At 48.2% G+C, this 26,913-nt stretch overlaps 1 protein-coding gene across 1 annotated transcript in view; it reads left to right on the top strand.

Annotated features, from left to right (window-relative positions):
- CDS1 (CDP-diacylglycerol synthase 1) overlaps positions 1-26,913 on the top strand; it is an 81,460-nt gene that overhangs the window by 49,593 nt on the left and 4,954 nt on the right. The window contains exons 8-11 of the mRNA XM_075203260.1: positions 2,008-2,095; positions 18,561-18,629; positions 19,596-19,748; positions 22,902-23,021. Of these exons, the coding sequence (XP_075059361.1) occupies positions 2,008-2,095; positions 18,561-18,629; positions 19,596-19,748; positions 22,902-23,021 (430 nt within the window). The remainder of the gene's footprint in view (positions 1-2,007; positions 2,096-18,560; positions 18,630-19,595; positions 19,749-22,901; positions 23,022-26,913) is intronic.

Below are 26,913 nucleotides of genomic sequence, written 5' to 3'. Positions count from 1 at the left end.
TAGTATAATAATGTGAATTCCCAACAGTTTTGAAGTGCTATATGTGACTAAACCTTAACCTTTATGACATTATTTTTGAGGGTTGGGTGCGTGAAAGCGACGCTGTAAACTCTGACAGCACATACCCAACATTGACACCGATGGTGTCATCCCCGACACACTCTTCATACCAACGGCTTGAAATACACAGTTGAAAGAACTACGAACAATAAAGATGCCGGGCGCCTGCAATTATGTCTCTTTCAAGGGCGATTGTATTACTGGTGCTGTTAAGGTGGTAATTTAAGGAAGCGCCGGCAGTACACTGTACAAAGATTTGTAAAGCACATTGTATCCCCGGCGGCTCCTTAAATTACCATCTTAACAGCACCAATAATACAGTTGCCCTTGAAAGTGCGTATTGCAGGCGCCCGGCATCTTTATTGTTCGGAGTTCTGTCAACTGTGTATTTCAAGCCATAGGTATGAAGAGTCTGTCGGGGATGACACCTTCGATGTCATGATGACGTTGTATGTGCTGTCGGGATTTAGAGCGTCTCTTTGAAGACTACAACCGCTTTGTAATTTGTATTTTTAGTGCAGATACACAATGGGCTAATTATACCTCTATCTGGTTCCCAATCTGTCTAAGGCAGGCCTGTCCAACCTGCGGCCCTCCAGATGTTTGTGAAACTACAAGTCCCAGCATGCCCTTCCAGCTATCAACTGGTTGTCTACTGGCAAAGCATGCTGGGGTTTGTAAGTTCACAACACCTGGAGGGCCGCAGGTTGGACAGGCCTGGTCTAAGTAATATTTTTCCTTGTACAATTGTATTGCTTAACCTGTTCACTCACTTCTCCATTCATGTAAATGCTAACTCAAGCATGACTGGATTTAAATTTGCTTTTGTTGGTTGCCATGTGTGTTGTCGAATTCCAAGTAAGGCAGTTATAGATGGCAGTGCTACCTGCTTCCATCACATTATATAACTGATGTCCCTGTGATTGACCCTGTCTTTGCAACTTTTAGTTTTGGGATGTCCAACAGAGTGATATTGGCCATGTAATGTGAGGTGATAGGTTCCTGTCCAGAACTTAGCTCAAAATTGTGAAACATGGGAATAAAAATCAGCCTGTGACCTGACCTAGCAGTGGTTAAAAATACCACTAAGGTTAAAAGTACAATTCCATCTTTCTTTTTCATTTTTTTTTTTTCTTTAAACGGAAGTTTTGTACCTCTTAACTTTTTCAACTCGGTGCCCACCTTTGCAAAATCGATATGTAGGGTAGATTTTTCTATAGCTGACACTTCAAAAAGTGTCTCATAAATGGAGGCATTTGGCTTCTGTTTCTTCTCAGGAGAATTTAACCTAGGTTTTGAGTAACAGTCAGTCACTCACAGAGCTTCTTTGTGGTCAAGTGATGGCAGAGTTAGAAGGGGGAAGGTGGATTGTGCTGTAATCCAGCATGCTGAGAAGAGTGTGTTCCAAAGTGTTTGTGCTCACTACATCATATATTATATGTGATTGCCATGGTAATTGAAATACATCGAGCAAAGTATAAATCACTAATAGCGGTTAGAATAAAAATAGGTAACTAAAACAAAATGAAAAACATACCATTTTTACAGGGTATTGTACATTCAACAGCCTAACAAATCATAGTTTAAAGTTAATCTTGTGAAGGGATTTAATTCCTGTTTGGACAGAGGACACTTTGGTTTAGCAGTTACCTGCACTTCTTTATTCCTGTAGTCTCTTTGCTCTCTGAAGTATTCAGATAAATGTAATTTTTTTTTGTTCCATGCGACCAAACTGATGCATGTTTGGGCAGGTTTACACTGATCAGTTTATATTAAATGTGATTTTCCTAATTGGTACAGTCCATGTGTTCATGTTTATATTTCTTGTATTAGATCCATGTTGTAGACTTTTTTATTGGACATTTTCATCATCTAGATTTCATATAAATTAAACCTTATCTGTGTTACTGCATAGTCTTAATTGCTGTGTTTTTAATGTTTTTATAGGTTTTTAGTTCCAGTTTCCATCGTTATCTGCAATGATATCATGGCTTATCTGTTTGGGTTCTTCTTTGGCAGGACCCCACTTATAAAGGTATGCACCAAACAAATAATTAAAACATGCATATAAGGAGGTGTTATTAAGCTGCATTTGACTAGGATCTAAGCATCTTTTCTTTTTCATCCTATCTGGGGGACACTGCTACCATGGGTTGTGAGAGTGGAGGTGGAGTTGGCACTTGACAGGTTAACTTTCTTAATGTATCAAAGCTGACAAACCCTTCCCCTCTGCAACCCCTGTAGCCTCTCCAGTCTAAGTTAAGTGCCCAAGGGAGTTGGGCTTTTATGACAGGAAGAAATTATTTTTCGCCTAAATTTAACTTTTTTTGCAGCAGCAGCATGCTCTGTTGGCTTACAAAGCACACTTATTCAGACAGTGAGAGCCTGCCGCCTCTCAATAACATCAAAAGTTTTTTACTTGTTTTTTTTTTTTTTTTTACAAATCAGTTAGTGCTGACAAGCAGCATAAAGCCGCTGCCAGGCTGCTACAGGACCATGATACCAGCGCTGCCTAAACGGCAAAGAACGCCGGTAAATCATATCGTCCGGGGCCGCCATATTGGATTATACCAAGTTCCCTCCTCAGCAAAGGAGGGGGGGGGGTACTTGTGCAATCAGAAAAACCGCCACCAGAAATCTGCTACTAGCAACTGCTACATAATATAGATGCAATAGATCGCCCTCTTTAACAGCAGAAAACTTCTGGAGGAGCAGGAAAAAGGTGCAGTCATAGGGTACTAAGGACAGAGTGGCCTCCCTCCCCTGCGATCTGAAGAAAGTGAACTATTCCAAGGGCGCCAAACACTGCCTGGGAAAAGAGCAGCAGACATTCTCTGGGACAATGAGTTGCTGACAGAGCTCTCCTGCTCCGTAAGACATCTTAGCCTGATTGGAAGGCTAAGTACCACTTTTCTTAGGATATTTAGGGATACTAATTTTTGACTCTGTCATAGATCAGTTAGTATCTTATTGTTTGCTTGTGAGTTATTGCCTGTATTTCATTCTTTTAGTGGTATACTGTTCCCTTAAAAAAAAATGTCTGATAAGGGAAAGGCACCTTGGGGAAAATATTATACCTGTTCCAAGTGTAAAGATAAGTTACCATTGGGACTACAGGACTGACTGCAGCGGGGCTAACCTGGCCGTGCAGGCTCAGGTTAGCGCACCACCACTAGTGGAAACGCCAGCATGGGCAAATGCCCTGACACAGGGCGTTGAGACATTGGTTACGCTGCTATCTAAACCAACAGAGATTTGCGGAAGTTCTTCCCTCTACCGAAGTAGCAATTTACCCCCTCATAACAGGTAGGACTATGGGGACCGCTGAGTCCACAGACCTAGGACAGGCTGGGTCTCCATCTGTCCTCACCTCACAAGACCTTCCTACAGGAGTACCAGCTTGGTTTGCTTCCTTAGTTAGAGGACTTAATAGGTTAAACTGGTTCTTGGATGCACCAAGACCCTTATCCAAAAATAAGCGACACCGATTCACTAACCCTCTTCTGACCCTCTCTGATTCGGCAGGATCGCCAGAAGAGGAGGGTGAACTGATAGAAGACTTTGATTCTACACAAATCATAGACCCAGAAGAGTCTTCCACTTATCAAGCTATTGACAACCTGGTGATAGCAGTTCGTCAGACATTAGGTATTCTGGATCTAGAAGAGACTAGAACATCAGCTCAAAGGGCCAGATTTACTAAACTGCGGGTTTGAAAAAGTGGGGATGTTGCCTATAGCAATCAATAAGATTCTAGCTGCCATTTTATAGAAAGCACTAAATGAATGAAAGCTAGAATCTGAATGGTTGCTATAGGTAACAACCCCATATTTTCAAACCCACAGCTTAGTAAATCTAGCCCAAAGTCTCTTCAAAAAAGCTAGGAAAAATGGATCAGCTTTGCTCCATGAGTAGAACTGAAGGAAATAGTGGAAGCATCCTGGAAACAACTAGATAGGAAATATACTGTTCCGCGAAGGTATCTGGCTTTATATCCATTACAGGAGGAGTGTTGATTCACCAGTGGTGCGTTTAGCACAACACACCACACTCCCTATCCCAGGGACAGCCAGCCTGTAGGATATTACTGACCACAAAATAGAGGGATTTTTAAGATCTAAAACATGGCAGATGCCTCATTTAGACTTATGTTTTCATCGGCATGGGTTGTCGGGGCTATGGAAACATGGGCTGACCAATTAGCAGCGGGTCTGCAAAATTCGGAATTGTTCCCCGTTGCCCTACATCTCAAGGAGGTTTCCGGATACTTATATGAGGCCGCCCAGAATGCAGCCTCCACTTCTTCATCTATTTCTGCAACCGCAGTAGCGGCCAGGAGGACCTTAGGGCTCCTGGGATGCAGATACGGAATAAAAAAAGTCGTTAGAACCACTCCCTTATTCAGGGGGAGTGTTATTCGGCTCTGAACAGGACAGCATAATTTGCCAGGCCACAGGAGGCAAAAGCAGCTTCCTCCCAGTAAATGTCCCAAAACCTAGGACAACGAAGTTTGGTTCATCTAGACCAGTGGTTCCCAAACTTTTGCAGTTCGCGGCACCCTTAGAGTCTCCATAATTTTTTCAAGGCACCCCTCCAAAATAATTACTGAGCAGTCCTATTTTAGAAGTAGTTCGGTCAAAAAAATGTAATAAGTATTTAGATCAGGACAGAAATACTTATTTAGTTGTATGCAAAATGCTCCCTCTGCATCCAGTCACACTGCCCCCTCTGCATCCAGTCACTCTGCCCCCCCTGCATCCAGTCACTCTGCCCCCCCTGCATCCAGTCACTCTGCCCCCTCTGCATCCAGTCACTCTGCCCCCCCTGCATCCAGTCACTCTGCCCCCCCTGCATCCAGTCACTCTGCTCCCCCTGCATCCAGTCACTCTGCCCCCCCTGCATCCAGTCACTCTTCCCCCCTGCATCCAGTCACTCTTCCCCCCCTGCATCCAGTCACTCTGCCCCCCCCTGCATCCAGTCACTCTTCCCCCCCTGCATCCAGTCACTCTTCCCCCCCTGCATCCAGTCACTCTGCCCCCCCCTGCATCCAGTCACTCTTCCCCCCCTGCATCCAGTCACTCTTCCCCCCCTGCATCCAGTCACTCTGCCCCCCCCTGCATCCAGTCACTCTGCCCCCCCCTGCATCCAGTCACTCTGCCCCCCCCTGCATCCAGTCACTCTGCCCCCCCCTGCATCCAGTCACTCTGCCCCCCCTGCATCCAGTCACTCTGCCCCCCCCCTGCATCCAGTCACTCTGCCCCCCCCTGCATCCAGTCACTCTGCCCCCCCCTGCATCCAGTCACTCTGCCCCCCCCTGCATCCAGTCCCTCTGCCCCCCCCTGCATCCAGTCACTCTGCCCCCCCCCTGCATCCAGTCACTCTGCCCCCCCCCTGCATCCAGTCACTCTGCCCCCCCCTGCATCCAGTCACTCTGCCCCCCCCTGCATCCAGTCACTCTTCCCCCCCCCCTGCATCCAGTCACTCTGCTCCCCCCTGCATCCAGTCACTCTGCTCCCCCCTGCATCCAGTCACTCTGCTCCCCCCTGCATCCAGTCACTCTGCCCCCCCCCTGCATCCAGTCACTCTGCCCCCCCCATGCATCCAGTCACTCTGCCCCCCCTGCATCCAGTCACTCTGCCCCCCCCATGCATCCAGTCACTCTGCCCCCCCCATGCATCCAGTCACTCTGCCCCCCCTGCATCCAGTCACTCTGCCCCCCCTGCATCCAGTCACTCTGCCCTCTCTCACGTTTTCCCCCCTCACACTGCCCCCCTCCTCTGCCCTCTGTCACCCTCCTCTGGCCTCTGTCACACTGCCCCCCTCCTCTGCCCTCTGTCACCCTCCTCTGGCCTCTGTCACACTGTACCCCTCCTCTGCCCACCTCCTCTGCCCTCTGTCACGCTGCCCCCCTCCTCTGCCCATCGTCACGTTGCCTCCCTCCTCTGCCCTCTGTCACGCTGCCCCCCTCCTCTGCCCTCTGTCACGCTGCCCCCCTCCTCTGCCCTCTGTCACGCTGCCCCCCTCCTCTGCCCTCTGTCAAGCTGCCCCCCTCCTCTGCCCTCTGTCACGCTGCCCCCCTCCTCTGCCCTCTGTCACGCTGCCCCCCTCCTCGGCCCTCTGTCACGCTGCCCCCCTCCTCTGCCCTCTGTCACGCTGCCCCCCTCCTCTGCCCTCTGTCACGCTGCCCCCCTCCTCGGCCCTCTGTCACGCTGTCCCCCTCCTCGGCCCTCTGTCACGCTGTCCCCCTCCTCGGCCCTCTGTCACGCTGTCCCCCTCCTCGGCCCTCTGTCACGCTGTCCCCCTCCTCGGCCCTCTGTCACGCTGTCCCCCTCCTCGGCCCTCTGTCACGCTGTCCCCCTCCTCGGCCCTCTGTCACGCTGTCTCCCTCCTCGGCCCTCTGTCACGCTGTCTCCCTCCTCGGCCCTCTGTCACGCTGTCTCCCTCCTCGGCCCTCTGTCACGCTGTCTCCCTCCTCGGCCCTCTGTCACACTGTCTCCCTCCTCTGTCACACTGCCCCCCCCTCCTCTGCCTTTTGTCACGCTGCCCCCCTCCTCTGCCCTCTGTCATGCTGCCCCCCTCCACTGCCACACTGCCCCCCTCCTCTGCCCTCTGTCACGCTGCCCCGCTCCTCTGTCACGCTGTCCCCCTCCTCGGCCCTCTGTCACGCTGTCCCCCTCCTCGGCCCTCTGTCACGCTGTCCCCCTCCTCGGCCCTCTGTCACGCTGTCCCCCTCCTCGGCCCTCTGTCACGCTGTCCCCCTCCTCGGCCCTCTGTCACGCTGTCCCCCTCCTCGGCCCTCTGTCACGCTGTCCCCCTCCTCGGCCCTCTGTCACGCTGTCCCCCTCCTCGGCCCTCTGTCACGCTGTCCCCCTCCTCGGCCCTCTGTCACGCTGTCCTCCTCCTCGGCCCTCTGTCACGCTGTCCCCCTCCTCGGCCCTCTTTCACGCTGTCCCCCTCCTCGGTCACGCTGTCACGCTGCCCCCTCTCCTTGGTCACGCTGTCACGCTGCCCCCTCTCCTTGGTCACGCTGTCACGCTGCCCCCTCTCCTTGGTCACGCTGTCACGCTGCCCCTCTCCTTGGTCACGCTGTCACGCTGCCCCTCTCCTTGGTCACGCTGCCCCCTCTCTTTGGTCATGCTGCCCCCTCTCTTTGGTCATGCTGCCCCCTCTCTTTTGTCACGCTGCCCCCTCTCTTTTGTTACGCTGCCCCCTCTCTTTTGTCACGCTGCCCCCTCTCCTCGGTCACGCTGCCCCCTCTTATGGCCTCTGTCACGCTGTCCCCCTCCTCTGGCCTCTGTCACGCTGTCCCCCTCCTCTGGCCTCTGTCACGCTGTCCCCTCTCCTCTGCCCTCTGTCACGCTGTCCCCTCTCCTCTGCCCTCTGTCACGCTGTCCCCTCTCCTCTGCTCTCTGTCACGCTGTCCCCTCTCCTTTGCCCTCTGTCACGCTGTCCCCTCTCCTTTGCCCTCTGTCACGCTGTCCCCTCTCCTCGGCCCTCTGTCACGCTGTCCTCTCCTCGGCCCTCTGTCACGCTGTCCCCCTCTTCTGGCCTCTGTTCACTTTCTCTCCCTCTGTCACGCAGTCCCCTCCTCTGGCCTCTGCCCTCTGTCACGCTGTCTCCTCTGCCCTCTGTCACGCTGTCCCCTCTCCTCTGCCCTCTGTCACGCTGTCCCCTCTCCTCTGCCCTCTGTCACGCTGTCCCCTCTCCTCTGCCCTCTGTCACGCTGTCCCCTCTCCTCTGCCCTCTGTCACGCTGTCCCCTCCTCTGGCCTTTGTCACACTGTCCCCTCCTCTGGCCTTTGTCACGCTGTCCCCCCCCTCTGGCCTCTGTCACGCTGTCCCCCTCCTCGGCCCTCTGTCACGCTGTCCCCCTCCTCGGCCCTCTGTCACGCTGTCCCCCTCCTCGGCCCTCTGTCACGCTGTCCCCCTCCTCGGCCCTCTGTCACGCTGTCCCCCTCCTCGGCCCTCTGTCACGCTGTCCCCCTCCTCGGCCCTCTGTCACGCTGTCCCCCTCCTCGGCCCTCTGTCACGCTGTCCCCCTCCTCGGCCCTCTGTCACGCTGTCCCCCTCCTCGGCCCTCTGTCACGCTGTCCCCCTCCTCGGCCCTCTGTCACGCTGTCCCCCTCCTCGGCCCTCTGTCACGCTGTCCCCCTCCTCGGCCCTCTGTCACGCTGTCCCCCTCCTCGGCCCTCTGTCACGCTGTCCCCCTCCTCGGCCCTCTGTCACGCTGTCCCCCTCCTCGGCCCTCTTTCACGCTGTCCCCCTCCTCGGTCACGCTGTCACGCTGCCCCCTCTCCTCGGTCACGCTGTCACGCTGCCCCCTCTCCTTTGTCACGCTGCCCCCTCTCCTTTGGTCACGCTGCCCCCTCTCCTTTGGTCACGCTGCCCCCTCTCTTTGGTCACGCTGCCCCCTCTCTTTGGTCACGCTGCCCCCTCTCCTCTGTCACGCTGTCCCCTCTCCTCTGCCCTCTGTCACGCTGTCCCCTCTCCTCTGCCCTCTGTCACTCTGTCCCCTCTCTTCTGCCCTCTGTCACGCTGTCCCCCTCTTCTGGCCTCTGTTCACCTTCTCTCCCTCTGTCATGCTGTCCCCTCCTCTGGCCTTTGTCACACTGTCCCCTCCTCTGGCCTTTGTCACACTGTCCCCTCCTCTGGCCTTTGTCACACTGTCCCCCTCCTCTGGCCTCTGTCACACTGTCCCCCTCCTCTGGCCTCTGTCACACTGTCCCCCTCCTCTGGCCTCTGTCACACTGTCCCCCTCCTCTGGCCTCTGTCACACTGTCCCCCTCCTCTGGCCTCTGTCACGCTGTCCCCCTCCTCTGGCCTCTGTCACGCTGTCCCCCTCCTCTGGCCTCTGTCACGCTGTCCCCCTCCTCTGCCCTCTGTCACGCTGTCCCCCTCCTCTGCCCTCTGTCACGCTGTCCCCCTCCTCTGCCCTCTGTCACGCTGTCCCCCTCCTCTGCCCTCTGTCACGCTGTCCCCCTCCTCGGCCCTCTGTCACGCTGTCCCCCTCCTCGGCCCTCTGTCACGCTGTCCCCCTCCTCGGCCCTCTGTCACGCTGTCCCCCTCCTCGGCCCTCTGTCACGCTGTCCCCCTCCTCGGCCCTCTGTCACGCTGTCCCCCTCCTCGGCCCTCTGTCACGCTGTCCCCCTCCTCGGCCCTCTGTCACGCTGTCCCCCTCCTCGGCCCTCTGTCACGCTGTCCCCCTCCTCGGCCCTCTGTCACGCTGTCCCCCTCCTCGGCCCTCTGTCACGCTGTCCCCCTCCTCGGCCCTCTGTCACGCTGTCCCCCTCCTCGGCCCTCTGTCACGCTGTCCCCCTCCTCGGCCCTCTGTCACGCTGTCCCCCTCCTCGGCCCTCTGTCACGCTGTCCCCCTCCTCGGCCCTCTGTCACGCTGTCCCCCTCCTCGGCCCTCTGTCACGCTGTCCCCCTCCTCGGCCCTCTGTCACGCTGTCCCCCTCCTCGGCCCTCTGTCACGCTGTCCCCCTCCTCGGCCCTCTGTCACGCTGTCCCCCTCCTCGGCCCTCTGTCACGCTGTCCCCCTCCTCGGCCCTCTGTCACGCTGTCCCCCTCCTCGGCCCTCTGTCACGCTGTCCTCCTCTCCTCTGTCACGCTGTCCCCTCTCCTCTGCCCTCTGTCACGCTGTCCCCTCTCCTCTGCCCTCTGTCACGCTGCCCCCCTCTTCTGGCCTCTGTTCACTTTCTCTCCCTCTGTCACGCTGTCCCCCTCCTCGGCCCTCTGTCACGCTGTCCCCCTCCTCGGCCCTCTGTCACGCTGTCCCCCTCCTCGGCCCTCTGTCACGCTGTCCCCCTCCTCGGCCCTCTGTCACGCTGTCCCCCTCCTCGGCCCTCTGTCACGCTGTCCCCCTCCTCGGCCCTCTGTCACGCTGTCCCCCTCCTCGGCCCTCTGTCACGCTGTCCCCCTCCTCGGCCCTCTGTCACGCTGTCCCCTTCCTCTGCCCTCTGTCACGCTGCCCCCCTCATATGGCCTCTGTCACTCTGTCCCCTTCCTCTGCCACGCTGTCCCCTCTCCTCTGTCACGCTGTCCCCTCTCCTCTGTCACGCTGTCCCCTCTCCTCTGTCACGCTGTCCCCTCTCCTCTGCCCTCAGTCACGCTGTCCCCTCTCCTCTGCCCTCTGTCACGCTGTCCCCTCTCCTCTGCCCTCTGTCACGCTGTCCCCTCTCCTCTGCCCTCTGTCACGCTGCCCACCTCTTCTGGCCTCTGTTCACTTTCTCTCCCTCTGTCACGCTGTCCCCCTCCTCGGCCCTCTGTCACGCTGTCCCCCTCCTCGGCCCTCTGTCACGCTGTCCCCCTCCTCGGCCCTCTGTCACGCTGTCCCCCTCCTCGGCCCTCTGTCACGCTGTCCCCCTCCTCGGCCCTCTGTCACGCTGTCCCCCTCCTCGGCCCTCTGTCACGCTGTCCCCCTCCTCGGCCCTCTGTCACGCTGTCCCCCTCCTCGGCCCTCTGTCACGCTGCCCCCCTCCTCGGCCCTCTGTCACGCTGCCCCCCTCCTCGGCCCTCTGTCACGCTGCCCCCCTCCTCGGCCCTCTGTCACGCTGCCCCCCTCATATGGCCTCTGTCACTCTGTCCCCTTCCTCTGCCACGCTGTCCCCTCTCCTCTGTCACGCTGTCCCCTCTCCTCTGTCACGCTGTCCCCTCTCCTCTGCCCTCAGTCACGCTGTCCCCTCTCCTCTGCCCTCTGTCACGCTGTCCCCTCTCCTCTGTCACGCTGTCCCCTCTCCTCTGCCCTCTGTCACGCTGTCCCCCTCTTCTGGCCTCTGTTCACTTTCTCTCCCTCTGTCACGCTGTCCCCTCTCCTCTGCCCTCTGTCACGCTGTCCCCTCTCCTCTGTCACGCTGTCCCCTCTCCTCTGCCCTCTGTCACGCTGTCCCCCTCTTCTGGCCTCTGTTCACCTTCTCTCCCTCTGTCACGCTGTCCTCTCCTCTGGCCTTTGTCACACTGTCCCCCTCCTCTGGCCTCTGTCACGCTGTCCCCCTCCTCTGGCCTCTGTCACGCTGTCCCCCTCCTCTGGCCTCTGTCACGCTGTCCCCCTCCTCTGGCCTCTGTCACGCTGTCCCCCCTCCTCGGCCCTCTGTCACGCTGTCCCCCCTCCTCGGCCCTCTGTCACGCTGTCCCCCCTCCTCGGCCCTCTGTCACGCTGTCCCCCCTCCTCGGCCCTCTGTCACGCTGTCCCCCCCCCCCCCCCTCGGCCCTCTGTCACGCTGTCCCCCCTCCTCGGCCCTCTGTCACGCTGTCCCCCCTCCTCGGCCCTCTGTCACGCTGTCCCCCCTCCTCGGCCCTCTGTCACGCTGTCCCCCCTCCTCGGCCCTCTGTCACGCTGTCCCCCCTCCTCGGCCCTCTGTCACGCTGTCCCCCCTCCTCGGCCCTCTGTCACGCTGTCCCCTCTCCTCTGCCACGCTCCCTCTCACTCTGCCCCCTCTGCCGCGGGAAAGCCAGAAAAAACCCCAAAAAAACATAAACTCACCAATCCGCTCAGCGCCGGGACCCAGCATTCTTTCCCTCTCTCATGCAGCTTGTCACTATAGTGACCAATCCTCGCGGCGCCGGGACCCAGCATTCTCCCTCTTTCTCACGCAACTTGTCACTATAGTGAGTTTTTTCTGGCTTTCCCGCGGCACCCCTGGGAGCCACGGCGCACACTTTGGGAACCTCTGATTTAGACAGTACTTTCGTGGGGGCTCCGCTAGCTGGGGCCAGACGCATAGAAAGAGAACTTTGGCCTCTAGAGGACAATTGTATAGAGGTAGGTCCTCCTCCACAAAAACGTCCATCTCCCAAGCTTCCAGGAAAACAGTCAGTTTGACGGTCTTCCTCCCCTCCTTCGGGAGTGGGTGGATGTCTGCTACTGTTCAGAGATTAGTGTGCAACATACTCAGACCGTTGGATTCCTGTGGAGGTCCAGAGGGTTCTCTCCACGAGTAGTGAACGCCCTCCGTCGGGCTAGAAAACCAGTTCTGGCTTGCATTTACCACTGCATCAGATGGTGTGAGAGCCGACCATGCCACACTGCTGCCTTTCGTCTTCCGTGGTCTCTGGCTTTTCTCCAGGATGGCTTGGATGCGGGCCTTCGTCTAGGTTCACCGAAAGTACACATATTGACCCTTTCTGTATATTTTCACTTGCGCTTGGGAGACATTCCAGATGTCGGGACCTTCTTGCAAGGAGTCCTACATATCCAGCCTCCATATGTTCCTCCAACGGCCCCCTGGTATATTAACCTGGTACTTAATATGCTTCAAGGGTCTCCTTTTGAACCATTACACACTGCAGGGATTAAGGTTCTTGACTATGAAAGTGGTATTTCTACTAGCTATTGCATTGGCTTGTAGAGTTTCTGAATTGGGTGCTGCCTCATGTCATGGACCATATCTTATCTTTCACGATGATAGGGCGGTTCTCAGAACAGTTCCCGCTTTCCTACCAGAGGTGGTGTCCAGCTTTCATGTGAACCAAGAAATAGTGGTTTCGGTATTTAAGGATGGCCCACAGTCTTCAGGGACAGGTTCCATGGAGTTTCTGGATGTGGTCAGGGCTCTAAGAATTTATGTCAGGATGACGTCAAAGATTCACTGCACGGATTCTTTATTTGTTTTGTTTGACTCCTCTAAACGAGAATGGCCGGCCTCTAAACAATAGATTGCTATGCAACTTACTTCTACTATTAAGCATGCTTATGTCAGTGCTAACAGAACTGTGCCAGATCGTATTGTAGCCCATTCTACCCGTTCAGTGGGGGCGTCCTGGGCTGCACAAAATGAAGCCTCAGCTGACCAGTTGTGCAGAGCAGCCACGTGGTCCTCGGTTTATACTTTCGCCAAATTTTATGAATTCAATGTAATTGCGTCAGCAGATGCTGCTTTGGGCAGTAGTGCTCTATGTGCCGGGCTGTCAGAGCGATCCCACCCTTAAGGGGGCTGCTTTAGAATGTCCCCATGGTAGCAGTGTCCCCCAGATAGGATGAAAGAGAAAAGAGGGCTTTTATACTTACAATAAGCTCCTTTCTCTGATTCAATCTGGGGGACACTGCGTTTCCTCCCTTCTGCTGTGTGATCTCTGGTTGGTTGACTCCCCTTCCTTGGGTCTTTATACTTGGACTGAAGAGGCTAGGCTACAGGGGGTTGCAGAGGGGAGAGGTTTGTCAGCTTTGATACATTAACAAAGTTAACCTGTTAAGTGCCACCTCCAATCTCACAATCCATGGTAGCAGTGTCCCCCCAGAATGGAATCAGAGAAACGGATTTATCGGAAGTATAAAAATCCTCTTATTGTGCTCATCCTTCATCTCCTGCTCGCCTATTTGGTATCCAATTTACCAACTCTGGGACTGGGCTTTCATTAATTTAGGGAGGGAATACTATGCATAATAGTGACACCAAAGTGCATGGTGGCTACTGAGGAGGATTCTCCTGACATTACACAACATACGCAAATGAACAATAAAGTGTACTTACCAGTATAAGGCCCAAGTATGCCAATCTTTATGTATTTAAATAAAATATTCGTTAAACGTCTGGGGGAAGACAGGCCGACATCGATATATATGGAATAAGGTCTTATTTGTATCTAACGATAGTAGTACAACTCATGCATTTCTGTGGTGATAAATGATTATGTAGATTTCCTTTTTATATCTTATTTACTTATTGCAGAAAAGTGCAAATCTGAAATGGCAACCAATCAGACAATTTCCTTCAAGATCTAATTAGCAATAGACACATAAAAAAATCCGTTATGTAACAATATTTTATCTGGGCGGCACAGTGGTTTGCTTCATCATAGTACATGGGCTATCGGTTCAATTCCGACCAGAACACTATTGCCTGTGTAAGATTTTTTTATACAAAGGCAAGTCAATATTCAAGTGGAAACAGATCTGAAAAAATGTCTCTTGAATACGGCTGTAGGTATGCTCTTCACAATATAAAATTTGCAGTATTGAGACAGACACAAAACACTGCAGGATACAAACAATACATATGCAGAATATAAAGTCATGTGATATATAGACAATGTAATTGCAGGAAAACAAGGAGGACCCATATGGTGCCTTTTAAAACAGACATGGGTTCCACAGAACCACATTGATCAAAAGCCCTTGTGCTAGCCAACAGCTATCATGATGTTGACGTGACTCACAACATCGTGTTTTTCCAATCACAGGGGTCTGCTCCCTTGCAAACTAGCAGTGGGTTTGCTTTTAGTAGAGTGGAGGGCATACAATGAAAGGTGTCCAATTAGTTAAAAGCAATTCCAGCAATGAAAGGGCATCTATCCTTGTGCTGTGGTGGCTAAGAAAAAAAGAAATCCAAAAGGTCCCTTTCTAGGATCACTGTTTATTTGGCAAGGGTTTCATAAGACTCCTGGCGTCTTCCTTTTTCCCACTTCTTCTAGTTCTTTTTTATCCTTTGCTTCTGGACATGTTTTAATCTCTTCCTTTATTGAATCTTTCTTCAGTGCTGTGTGAAAATTGCTAAAGGAAAGTTGTATAGACAATTGAAGTATTTTCCTCAGACTTGACAGTTAAAGCACGTCATTAGTGTAAAGCTTGTACATTTAATGATTTCCTCACATATACGGCTATCTACCACTCCTATTGAAATGCTCTGGACACTGCCAAACAAAAACACTTCCAATTTCTCATCTCTGCTTAGGTTTCTAACACCAAACACCTTTTTTTTAACACATTTAAATCACTTCTCAACTCTCCCACCCTACAGCCCCTTACTACAGTCATTGCCCAGGATCTTACTTCATGGACAAGATTGATAAGACCCTACATGAATGGTATCCTCTTCCTCGACAGTTACATACTCTATTCCTTCCTAGCACCCACTGGCATCCTCTCTTCATTTGATCTCAAGATGAAGTTTCTACTTTCTTCTTATCTTCCTACTCTACTACCTGTCCGTTTGATCCTATACCCTTACAAATCAGTAGATCCCTGTCTCCTGTGCTCATTCTAACCTTAACTATAACATTACATAGCACTCACTCCGACCACATGATTCATTTATAGAATATTGTACTACAGCTTGTAATAATGATGGGGACAGCGTGTAGTATATAATATTCTATGAATAAATGATGCGGCTGCAGTGAGTACTATGCGATAGGACAACCTATGAACGGACCGCATAGGCTCCCTGCACCATATCTCCATAAGATAGTATAGTAGCTAGATCCTGGTCAGAGTCCCTGTGACATCACCAGGTCATGTGGCTACAGCAGTCACATGGTACACAGTGCAGGAGCTGCTGGAAATTTTCCTGAGATCTACCCATATTCCTTATACATGCCATGAGACTTCCATGCATGCCCCTAATATTCCCATATGTCTCCCCACATGCCCCATCCATGCAAATCAAACCTCCACACATTCCAATAGATATCCTCACATGCCATCAGATTTTCTTACATGCCCATCAGCCTCTCACAAGCCCTTTACTTACCTGTCACACCTCCCACATAGATGCTGGAGCCCAGGAGGGAGAGCACGCTTTCCGCCTCCTTCGCTGATTGAATTGCCTGTGATAATGTGGCCTCCCTGTGTTATGCAGAGGAGGTCACATGATGTGGCTGCTCTCTGTCAGACAAGCAGTCATATGTTTCCAAATCTTCGACTGTCGACACCCGGAGCACTGTGCTTGGGTGATACTCCTGGCCACATTTCTAAGCTCAAAGAACCGCATGTGGCACGAGATCCTTGGGCTGGCCACTACTGATTTATCAGGATACGTAGTGTTGTATCATCATAGAAACAAATACAGCATTTAGCTCTTAAAGATACTTGTTCTATAATTGATATTAAAAAGATTAAATTATAGGTTTTAATCACCTACCTTTAGCCTCCTCCCTGTATACTCTCCATATCCTCCAGGACATCCGTCCATTATCAAAATAGCGAGCCAGCTCAGCTACACAGTGTTTGCATTTAGAACTGTGACAACCTCTGATGCAGCATATATAGTAATGCTGGATATTATGCATATTGCTTGAAGCACAAAAAAGGTCATTAATTGATTAGAATATATATATATATATATATAATTATAATATAATGTCAGAGTGCATGCCCACAGAACACCTCCATTCTGGATGGCAGAATAGGCCCCTTCATAGTGCTATCTATGACATTTTCCAGGTTTGCGTGGAAATGGGCATTCTGGAAAGAGTATAAAACAGTACTTCAAAGTTTCCTACTGGCACTGTTATGCTGGAAACTGCATTCATTGGCACTTGACAATCCAAGGAATAAGAACATTAAAAAAAACCGCAAAAGTGACATATATAGAGGGCATGATTTTATTAAGGCACACGAAATGAACGTATTGTATGGTTTTTTGTTTTTTTTTTTTTTTTTTTTTTTTTTATCTACAAGTGCATCTGAAGAAACTTGTCTTGTTGAATACAGGTCTAGGTATGCTCTACATACACAGCTCTTGCCGTATTGAGACACAATACAGTGTAGGATACAAAAAATACCTATGTAGATTATAAAGTCCCAGCTGAATGCACAGAAAAAAAAGTATTCATTTATTGTCACCTGTTAATAATAGTCATTAATGCAAAAACTTTTTTTAAATAAAAGTTTTTTCCTCAATTGAATTCATTTTTCAGAATGTTATTAGTGCCTACTGTACATAAAATGCATTTTTACAGTTCTTGATTGCAAACACATGTTCTAGCATACATACACGACCGTCATTACTATCACTTGACACTTACAACTGACCTGTAGTTGGTGCAAGTGATACGATAGAAAAACATGTACCTTAGAGATGTCCAAAGCTTGTATTGGGCGCTGCTGCTTGTGCTCAAGCTTGGCTTGCCCTTACTGTACATTGATTAATTATGTGCATATGCCCCTTTCCCTCCCAGTTCCGCCCATGAAATCGTAGGCTGTCGGAAGTGTACTTTGCGTTCGAAGATGAATTGCATACACTTGCATCTTTGACGTATAGTCCGTTTCTGGGCATGCACATTGCAATTCAATGCAAAATACAGCATGTATCAGCATTTATGTTCTTTATTGAATCATGCTGTCTCACTCTTATGGTTTATTTTAGACATGGATGAATAGAGCAGATCAATGCTAAAATTGAAGTAGGGTAGACTCTGAAGTGATGATTTTATTCTTTTCGCTCAAATTTTAAACCAGAAATGCCCGGAGGTGACTTAGGTGCAGTTCCAACATCTGCAGTGGGCATCATGCAGTGGCCATGTTACCTGTTATGTGTGAGGTGGAATGGAAATGTGTTGCACCCCTGCATTTATTGTGATTTGTAATTGAGCACATTTTGTGTTGTATAATGCAGAGCACAAAGCCTGAACAATCACAGTAATTATACAGTTTGTGATTATTCATTGTGTTGCATTCCACATGAAACGGTCCTGGGTTCTTTCCGCAAGGAGAGAGAAGAATGCTGTTTATAAACGATTAACAGAGCTCTTTCGTTTCACTGCCAGTCCTATTCTCCACTTGTTTCCCCACATAAACATGCTCTTGCATATTAAGATGTGTACACCAGCTTGTCCAAGCTATTTTAGCCAGTCCACCAATTTAAATGAAACGTTGCTTGCGCCACTGTTAGTCCGTGGCTAGTGAGCAAACACTGTTCCCCTCAACATCAAGTTGCTGTACATAAATAAGCTGCTGGGGGCTCAATGCTGTTATTATAAGATTAATAATGATGACACTGAGCACATGCAGGTAAAGGCAAGTCATTTTCTTAGTAAAAATTTAAATGAGAAATTAATGCTCAAATGGTGCAGCAAGTGTAAAGAAGCAGCGGGAAAGACAATACAAACCCTGCATAGAAGATATTCCTCATTACATCTGTTTAATATGAAGAATCTATAGGATCACAATCCAGCCAAGCTTTACATGCTGAATGGTGTGGCAGTTAGTGTAGCTAACTGGACACACTGCATATAGGATGATCATGTGGAGAGAGGATCAACTCCCCTTGCCTCTCTCTTGTTGCCTGGCAAGCACAATCCATCTTTCAATCACTTTGTATAACATACATTGCAGCATTGTGCTGGTTTGTACTCTTTCTTGTTCCATTCACTATCCACCTACCAGCACCAGACACATATTGGCAATCGGATGTAGAGGACACTTTCCTTTTTTTTTTTTTCTTCTCTTTTTCCATTGAACATGTTTCATCTGTCCAGATTTAAAATTCTTAATTGATTCTCAAAAAGGTTCTAATCTAAGCAAGTGTCTACTGTATACTCATTTAGCACAAGTGACGTATGTTTTTGTCTTGCTAGAAATTAAAGTGTATAATTATTTGGTTTTTTTTTACATTTCTTCGGCTGCTCATAAAATATCTGGCTAGCTGTCTGAGCAATATATCGCATCATTTGTTTTAACAAATTATACACTCTTTTTAGTTTGTTAAATATTATTCAAGTACTTTTTCCACCAGCATTTGATTTGCATTTTAATGGCGTTGATTTGTTGTCTTTTGCATCTAGCTGTCACCCAAAAAGACCTGGGAAGGCTTCATTGGTGGATTCTTCCTTACTATAATATTCGGATTCCTTGTGAGTAACACTGATTTCTCTTTCTCTTACACTTTAAACATTTACATAGATTATTTATAACAATACAAATAACTGAAGTATACATAAAGTGCTCCCTTTTAGTAAAGCCACCCTCACTTACCACCAAGTATGTTCTCTGTTTTGATATGATTTAATAAGTGATATATAGGAGGAACCTATATCAAAATACACATACATATCATCGCTTATAAATGTGGCATGCCAGAATAAAGTAGCTGTTTTCTTGTTTGCATTCACTCATTTAGCTTGCCACACTGCATGGGGGATAGGGGACTGTTTGCCTAGAGCAGATGTTACCTGCATTCATAACAAACATGTAAATTGGTAATAGATCCTGTTTCTAGCTAGTAAATGTAAAGGCAAACATGGTGCACTTCCCCATACATCTAAAGTTTCCATGTGAAGTACTGATTGCTTTTGAGATGGGGATCTGCATTGGGCTGACGGAAATCTTGCTCTTTAACGGCAGTACTAGTAACGTCATTGCCAATAGGGAATACAGCTTTTATTCTGCTTTTATTCTGTCACAAGATACCTTAAAAGTGATGTACAGGATTTTTTTTACATTCTTTTTATACATGTATAGTATAAGGTTAAGCTGTATAATGTCGGGGGAGAAACGGGAGTTAGACTTAAAGCACAGGGCCAGGATTTACTAAAGTGTGATATTACTAAACTGCAGGATTTCCCGCTATTTGATGTATGTGTAAACGGAGACTTGCTAATGGCATAACTGCAAACTGCATTTGTGGTTTGGAGACCTTGCTTTGATAAAAACTGTCTAATTTATATTTTTTAACGTCTGTTAAGCAATATATTTGTAGCATATTCCTTTTATTGGATAACTTTTTCTCACATTTTCAAGAACATAGCACTGATCTTAATGCCCATTGTTTCTTTAAAACAGTATCTATAACTTTCACATTTTTTGCACCTTATTTGCAGTTTTCCTACGTTTTCGTACAGTTTCAGTACTTTGTGTGCCCTGTGGAATATAACAGTGAAACAAACAGCTTCTCAACCGGCTGTACACCATCTGAAATCTTCAGACTCCATGATTACACTGTTCCTCCATTTCTGCAGTCACTGCTGGGATGGGTAAGCCTTGGTGCTTCAGTCTTCAGTTTCCATGTGTTCTCAATTGTTCTATAAAAATGTGTTTTTAGTGACAAGAATTTCAGGGCTGTATATGAAAACCTTCTCTACCACCGAATTTCACAATGTACGGTTGTTGTACTCACTGGACGCATCACTGTTTCCAGATAGCGTTTGGACAGACACCGCGTTGTCTCTCCGACCCTCTGTGTTTAAAACAAGGCTAGCAGAAAGTCGGTGGGCAACGGGGCATCACCGCTGGTGTCTGAACCACTCTCCTCCAAAGTGTCAGGGGCATACTCGTCTCCACTGCTATCTGGGCTATAGTCCGAGCTACCGGTGGGCGCTGTCATGCTTCAGCAATCTCGCTTTACCTTCAGCAGCAGACGGATTTGACTGTGTCTTTACCTGCTTGGTGTACAAAGTGCCGCATTCGGACAGAATACTGGCATATACCGGTGGAAGGCACACACACTTTCTACCCTCCCCATCGGACACATGCACACTTTTGTTCCGACAAATGTCACTTGGGGCAGTCCCGATTTTTATGCTGAGCATATCAGCAAGGTCACCTGCATTGATTAGCCTTGAGAAGGTTTGTGGGGACCTCAAATTTTGTCCCAACTACGACTCTGGACCCCACAGTGTTGGTGTGTAAACAGGTCAATGTCCCCAGAAGCGCACACACACACACACACACACACACAGTGAAATAAGTATTGAACACGTCAACATTTTTCTCACTAAATATATATTTAATGTGACTGTTGTAATGAAATTTACACCAACTGTCAGCAACAACCCTTGCAATCCACACATGCAAAGAAATCAAACCATAGATGTCCATAAATTAGGTTTTGTGTAATAATGTAAAATGACACAGGGAAAAAGTATGAAACACATGAAGAAAGGGAGGTGCACAAAGGTATGAAAAGCCAAGACACCAGCTGAAATCTATCAGTAACTAGAAAGCAATCCTGCCAGCTGGTTCAGCCACAAGTGATGGCCTATATAGAAAGGTGTCTCATTACGAAGGTGTCGCACAACAAACATTTCATGATGGGTAAAAGCAAAAAGCTCTTAAGACCTTCGCTAACTTATTGTTGCAAAACATACTGATGGCATTGGTTACAGAAGGATCTCTAAATTGCTGAATGTTCCAATGAGCACTGTTTGGGCCATAATCCGGAAGTGGAAAGAACATCATTTCACCGTAAACCGGCAACGACCAGGTAAACCTCGCAAGATTTCCGACAGAGGAGTGAAAAAAATTATCAGAAGAGTTGTCCAAGAACCAAAGAACACTTGTGGAGAGCTTCAGAAAGACCTGGAATTAGCAGGTACAATTATTTCAAAGAAAGCAATAAGTAATGTACTCAACCACCATGGCCTGTATGCGCACGCTCACCACGCAAGACTGCTTTGCTGAAGAAAAAACATGTTGAAGCTTGTTTAAAGTTTGCTACACAAAATTTGGACAAGCCTGTGAAATACTGGGAGCATTTAGTGTGGTCAGATGAGAGCAAAATTGAACCCTTTTTGGATGCCATAATACACACCATGTTTGGAGGAGAAATGGCACTGCACATTACTCCAAAAACACCATACCAACAGTGAAGTTTGGAGGTGGGAACATCATGGTGTGGGGCTGTTTTTCTGCACACTGTACTGTCTTACTGCATATATTTGAAGGAAGGATGAATGGAAAGATGTACCGAGACATTCCTGATAAAAATCTGCTTCCATCTACCAGGATGCTGAAGATGAAACAAGGGTTGGACATTTCGGTAAGAGAATGATCCCAAACACATAGCCAAGGACACACTCAATTGGTTTCAGAGAGAGAAAATAAAGCTGCTAGAATGGCCCAGCCAATTACCTGACTTGAATTCAATTGAAAATCGCTTGAAAGAACTAAAGATCAGAGTTCATAGAAGAAGCCCACGGAACCTTCAAGATTTGAAGACTATTTGCGTTGAAGAATTGGGCAAAATCACACCTGAGCAATGTATGCGACTAGTTTCTCCATACAGGAGGCGTCTTGAAGCTGTCATTACCAACAAAGGCTTTGGTACAAAGTATTAAATTTTTTTTAGGAAGCTTGTTCAATACTTTTTCCCTGTGTCACTTGCTTATTACACAAAACTTAATTTATGGACATCTATGGTTTGATTCCTTTGCATGTGTGGATTGCAGGGGATGTTGCTGACATTTGGTGTATATTTCATTACAATAACCACATTAAATATATATTTACTGAGAAAAATGTTGACGTGTTCAATACTTATTTCACCCGCTGTTTGTGTATATATGATTGCGTGTATATATGTACGTATGTATATTTGAGTGTGTGTGTGTATGTGTATATATATATAATATATGTGTGTATGTATATCATGGATTAGGGGCTGCACATTATATTTATTGAGTAACATTGCACTGCAAAGGCCTCATTTCCATGACCCCCCCCCCAGTATCAGAGACCATAGCATGTCAGCACAGCACAACCAATGAGTTAGTTAGTCCATGATTTGGTTTCTGGGTTAGATGACATGATGACATCTCCATCCACCCCAGGGATATCCTGTTGCACACTGTTAATAATTTGTGCTGGGCATGACATTTGAAGCACAGGAAAGGAATAGAACATAACATGGAAAACTGCAGCATTTGGACCTCTGAAAATATGTTCATGGCCCTCTGTGGGCATGTTGCCTACTAACTTCTTAGCTAGTAAACAAACTTTAAAAGATAGATTTACTTGAAAAGAACGTTGGTTACATTAAGTCCCAATCTTTGCACCTAAAAGAGGTAGCTTTTGCGTAGTTTATTTGGGTATAAGAAACTATTATCCGAAGAACTCTACGTGGCATTATTGTTGGTGAAATTATTGTTAGCACAGTGTCCGTTGAAGTATTATCAAGTTTCAAGGTGTTGAAAGCTCAATTTGAGCCTTGCTAGGGTCACAATTGTCTTATGTATTACATGAGTATTTATCCTGTGTTTTGTGCAGATCAATCCACTTTCTCGGCTCTGTCTACATTATCTGGTATTTTTGGAAGCAGCCTTCTATGTTTAGACAGCTGAAATAGATTGAATTTAATTGACATGATTCACAGAAATCCAAGGCTGCATTAATATATGTTTTCTTTCTAGACGACAGTCCGCATATACCCGTTTCAGATTCACAGCATCGCTCTCTCAACATTTGGATCGCTCATTGGACCATTTGGAGGCTTCTTTGCCAGTGGCTTCAAACGAGCCTTTAAAATTAAGGTAAATGATACATGGCTGATGCATTGGGAATCCGTGTTGTACAAGACAAATCCTACACGTTTCATGTTGTTTATTTGTAACATTGGTTAACCTACCCTTATATTTATTAATGTGCAAATATTTGTGACTAAATTTGCAGATATATTTAAAAAACGCACGTAACTTGTATGCACATATCTCCGTATTCAAATGCAAGCAAATAAATTACCATCTTATAATAATATAATCATTAATAAATATGAGTTAATCATTTTTTATATATTTTTTTTTTAATTGAAATTCAGAAATCAGGATTTTCTTATTGCGTACTGTACATAAAATGCATTTTTATAGTTTTTGTTACTGGAAAACACATGTTCTGTGCTATCTAGTAGCGTGCATACGTGTATGTATCACTATCGGACAGCACTTGGACCTGCCCTGTAGCTGGTGCAAATGATAGGGCTAAAAAACACATACATACAAGATACCCAGAGCTTGAATCGGACGTATCCGCGCTGGCACGCCCCTTACTGTACATTGCCTATGTTCATCCGCCCCTTCCCTCCTCCGTTCCGCCCCCTTCACGCCGTAGGTGTCGTTTGAGACCGCATACGAATTGTATGCAATTGCGTTCATTGGTGTAAGATTAGTTTCTGAGCATTTGCAGAGCTATGTCACGCAAGATACAGCATGTAAAGGAATTTTGTCCAAAGATGAATCGGGCCCTTCATGTCCACATATGAAAATGCCCACACTCCATACCTCTATCTTCTTCCTTACGAACCAGAGGGCTCATGGGAAGTCATCATCTAATTAGGAGAAGCTGCTATTCAGTTCTGACTTCTGTGGTGATGTATTACTGTAAATAGCAGGTCCCCTTGTTGCTTCATTTCACCAGTATAATTAGATTTCAAGTTCCAGTGCTGGAACTGTTGATGCTGGAGCTTTCAAAGTGATTCAGTGGATGTCAGGCCCCACGGTATGTAGTGGTGCTAGCTTTGCACATCAGATCATTCTTTGTGGTTGACCGATTTCTTCAGGTGTCCCCTTGAAGGTACCCCAAGCAATGATTTCTGTAATTGCTGATACGCTGAGTGCATAAAGAAAAATGGTTTTTTTTAATAAGAGATGAAATATTTGAGTTGTGTTTGACCGAAGCTAATGCACGCAAGTTAGTATAATTTATGCTGTATTATAATAATAATAATAAAAAATTAATTAATAAACATCACAGCAAGTAAAAATATAATGCAATGTTATTTACTTTAGTTCTACCAAATTCAAGGTGGCAGAACCGAGTCCCAGTCCGTGCATACTGGTCACAGCCAAGAAGGAAGACTGGAGTCTAAGCCCATCTATGTCTTCTACTACCAGTCCCCTACCTAGCTTTCCACTGACCAAAGTAGATTTCTAACTTCTGGTAGGACAGAAGTGGCTTCTATCTTCTTGGTAGAGCATATATTTATATTTTTTTATACAAGGTAGTTTGTATCGGTGGTAATCGTTTTCAGGATTACCACCATTCCGACAATGAGGACACCTATAAAAAAAAAATCCGAATGCGTAAAAAAACCATTTGCATTTAACCAGACTTACCTCCAAAACTACGCTCTACATCTCCAAACGCAGCACCATGCTCCCCGCAAGTTATTCTGATACACACATGTGCAGCAACAAACTTTGATGTCATCGCGACCTGAATAAATCTTAATTTAAAGCGGCAATGCCGAGACCCCTCAGGTTAAGTGTTTAAACACTTAATGCCTCCAAATTACTTGAGCGGATTGTCTGCAGCCGCCTCACCAGACACCTCTCTGACAACTCCCTCCTTGACCGCCCCCTCCACTCCACCGAAACAGCCCTGGTTAAAGTCACTTACGATCTTCTATCAGCCAAATCCAAGGGTCACTTCTCCATACTCATCCTCCTCGACCTCTCCGCGGCCTTCAACACCGTGGACCACCACCTCCTGCTGCAAACTCTTCTCTCTCTGCATCTCTGGTTTTGTCCATGCCTGGTTCACCTCATACCTTGCTAACCGCTCCTTCTCTGTATCCACATCTGGTTCTTCCTCCACCCCCTCCCCTCTCCCTGTAGGAGTCCCTCAGGGCTCTGTTCTTGGCCCTTTACTCTTTTCGCTCTATACTTCCTCCCTTGGTGCTCTCATCTCCTCGTTCGGTCTTCAGTATCACCTTTATGCTGATGATATTCAACTCTACATCTCTTCTCCTGATCTTTCCTCCTCCCTCCTCTCTCGTGTAACTGACTGCCTCTCAGCCATCTCCTCCTGCATGTCCTCACGCTTTCTTAAAATTAACATCTCCAAAACTGTCTTTCCCCCACCCAGACTCCCATCCCACCACGCCCTCTCTATCGTTGTTAATAACTCCACTATCTCCTCTGTCACCCAACTCTGCTGCCTGGGAGTTACTCTTGACTCCTCTCTCTCTTTTGCCCCCCACATTCAATCCCTTGCCCGAGCCTGTCGCTTCCAACTCCGTAACATTTCCCGCATCCGTCCCTTCCTCTCTCAAGATGCCACCAAAACTATCATCCATGCTCTCATCATCTCCCGCCTCGATTACTGCAACCTCCTCCTTACTGGCCTTCCCCGCCCCCCTCCGCTCTATACTCAATGCGGCTGCAAGACTCATCTTCCTCTCACGCTGCTCCTCCTCCACCTCCCCTCTGTCTTGCCTTACACTGGCTCCCCTTACCCTACAGAATCCTTTTCAAACTCCTTACCACCACTTACAAGGCTCTCTCCCAGTCCACTGCCCCTTATATCTCTAACCTCCTCTCCATTCACACTCCCGCACGCTCCCTGCGCTCGGCCAATGATCGCCGCCTCTCCTCCACTCTGATCACCTCTTCCCACTCTACATACAAAGACTTCTCCCGCGCTGCCCTCCTTCACTGGAACGACCTCCCTCACTCCATCCATCTCTCACCCAATCTGTGCTCCTTCAAGCGGGCACTTAAAACTCACCTGTTCCTTAAGGCCTACCAACCATCCATTTAACCTCTCACCTCTTCTGTTTCTGACTGGCTCTTTTTTCTCTCCCCTTTGCTTCACTGGCTCCCTCTTGTGCCTGATTTTGTCTACCCTCCCTTAGGATGTAAGCTCGTATGAGCAGGGCCCCTCTTCCCTCCTGTCTCCATACCTGTTCTTCTGCTCTGTCTCTACTGTATTCACCTGCCCGGAGTTTCTGAAGTATTGGTACTTTGTGTTTATTGTTCTGTACTGTTTTACCCTGTATAGTCTGTTTGTACCGTGTACGCCGCTGCGGAAACCTTGTGGCGCCTAACAAACGATAATAATAATAATAATAGCTATATATCATTGCTTTTAGTGCTGTTTACTTCTATCTGTTAATGTTATTCAATAGTAAACCGCAGTCCATGGGGGGACATTGTATGCCTGCACTTCTGTCATTGGTTTTGTTGTCACACTGCAGACACAGTACAGCAGGTTAGATTATACTTTAAAAGTTGATACTTAACCTGACCATGTCAGTGCAACAGGGAAAAAAATGGTTTTCCCATAAAGATAAGTCCTTTAAAGCTACATTACCACATAGCTGTGGAGGACATTTCAGTTTACCACTTTAAAATGGCTGCAGAGGGGGGTGGGATTAGGAGCTCCAAACAGAGCCACAGTCACACCTGATTGGTCCTGAAAAATAGGGCTCTGTAACGATGTAGTGTGTGGATGTGAACAGACAGGACCATGGAGCATCCTCCAGGACATTGGGGAGGAAACGGAATGGGCTGGCAACAATTAAAGTAGGAGGTAATGCTAAGGTTCAAAATATAGATAACATTCCTTCAAGGTGCATGGACATTCTGACTTTTCTTTGAGAGAAATCTCTTTATATGTATGTTATAACACATGATTTACTAGAATGCA

The sequence above is a fragment of the Mixophyes fleayi genome, chromosome 1 (genome assembly GCF_038048845.1).
Source record: "Mixophyes fleayi isolate aMixFle1 chromosome 1, aMixFle1.hap1, whole genome shotgun sequence".
In the NCBI taxonomy this organism is placed as follows: domain Eukaryota; kingdom Metazoa; phylum Chordata; class Amphibia; order Anura; family Limnodynastidae; genus Mixophyes; species Mixophyes fleayi.
The sequence above is the reverse complement of the archived record's forward strand: the minus strand, read 5'-3'. Positions and strand labels throughout refer to the sequence as shown.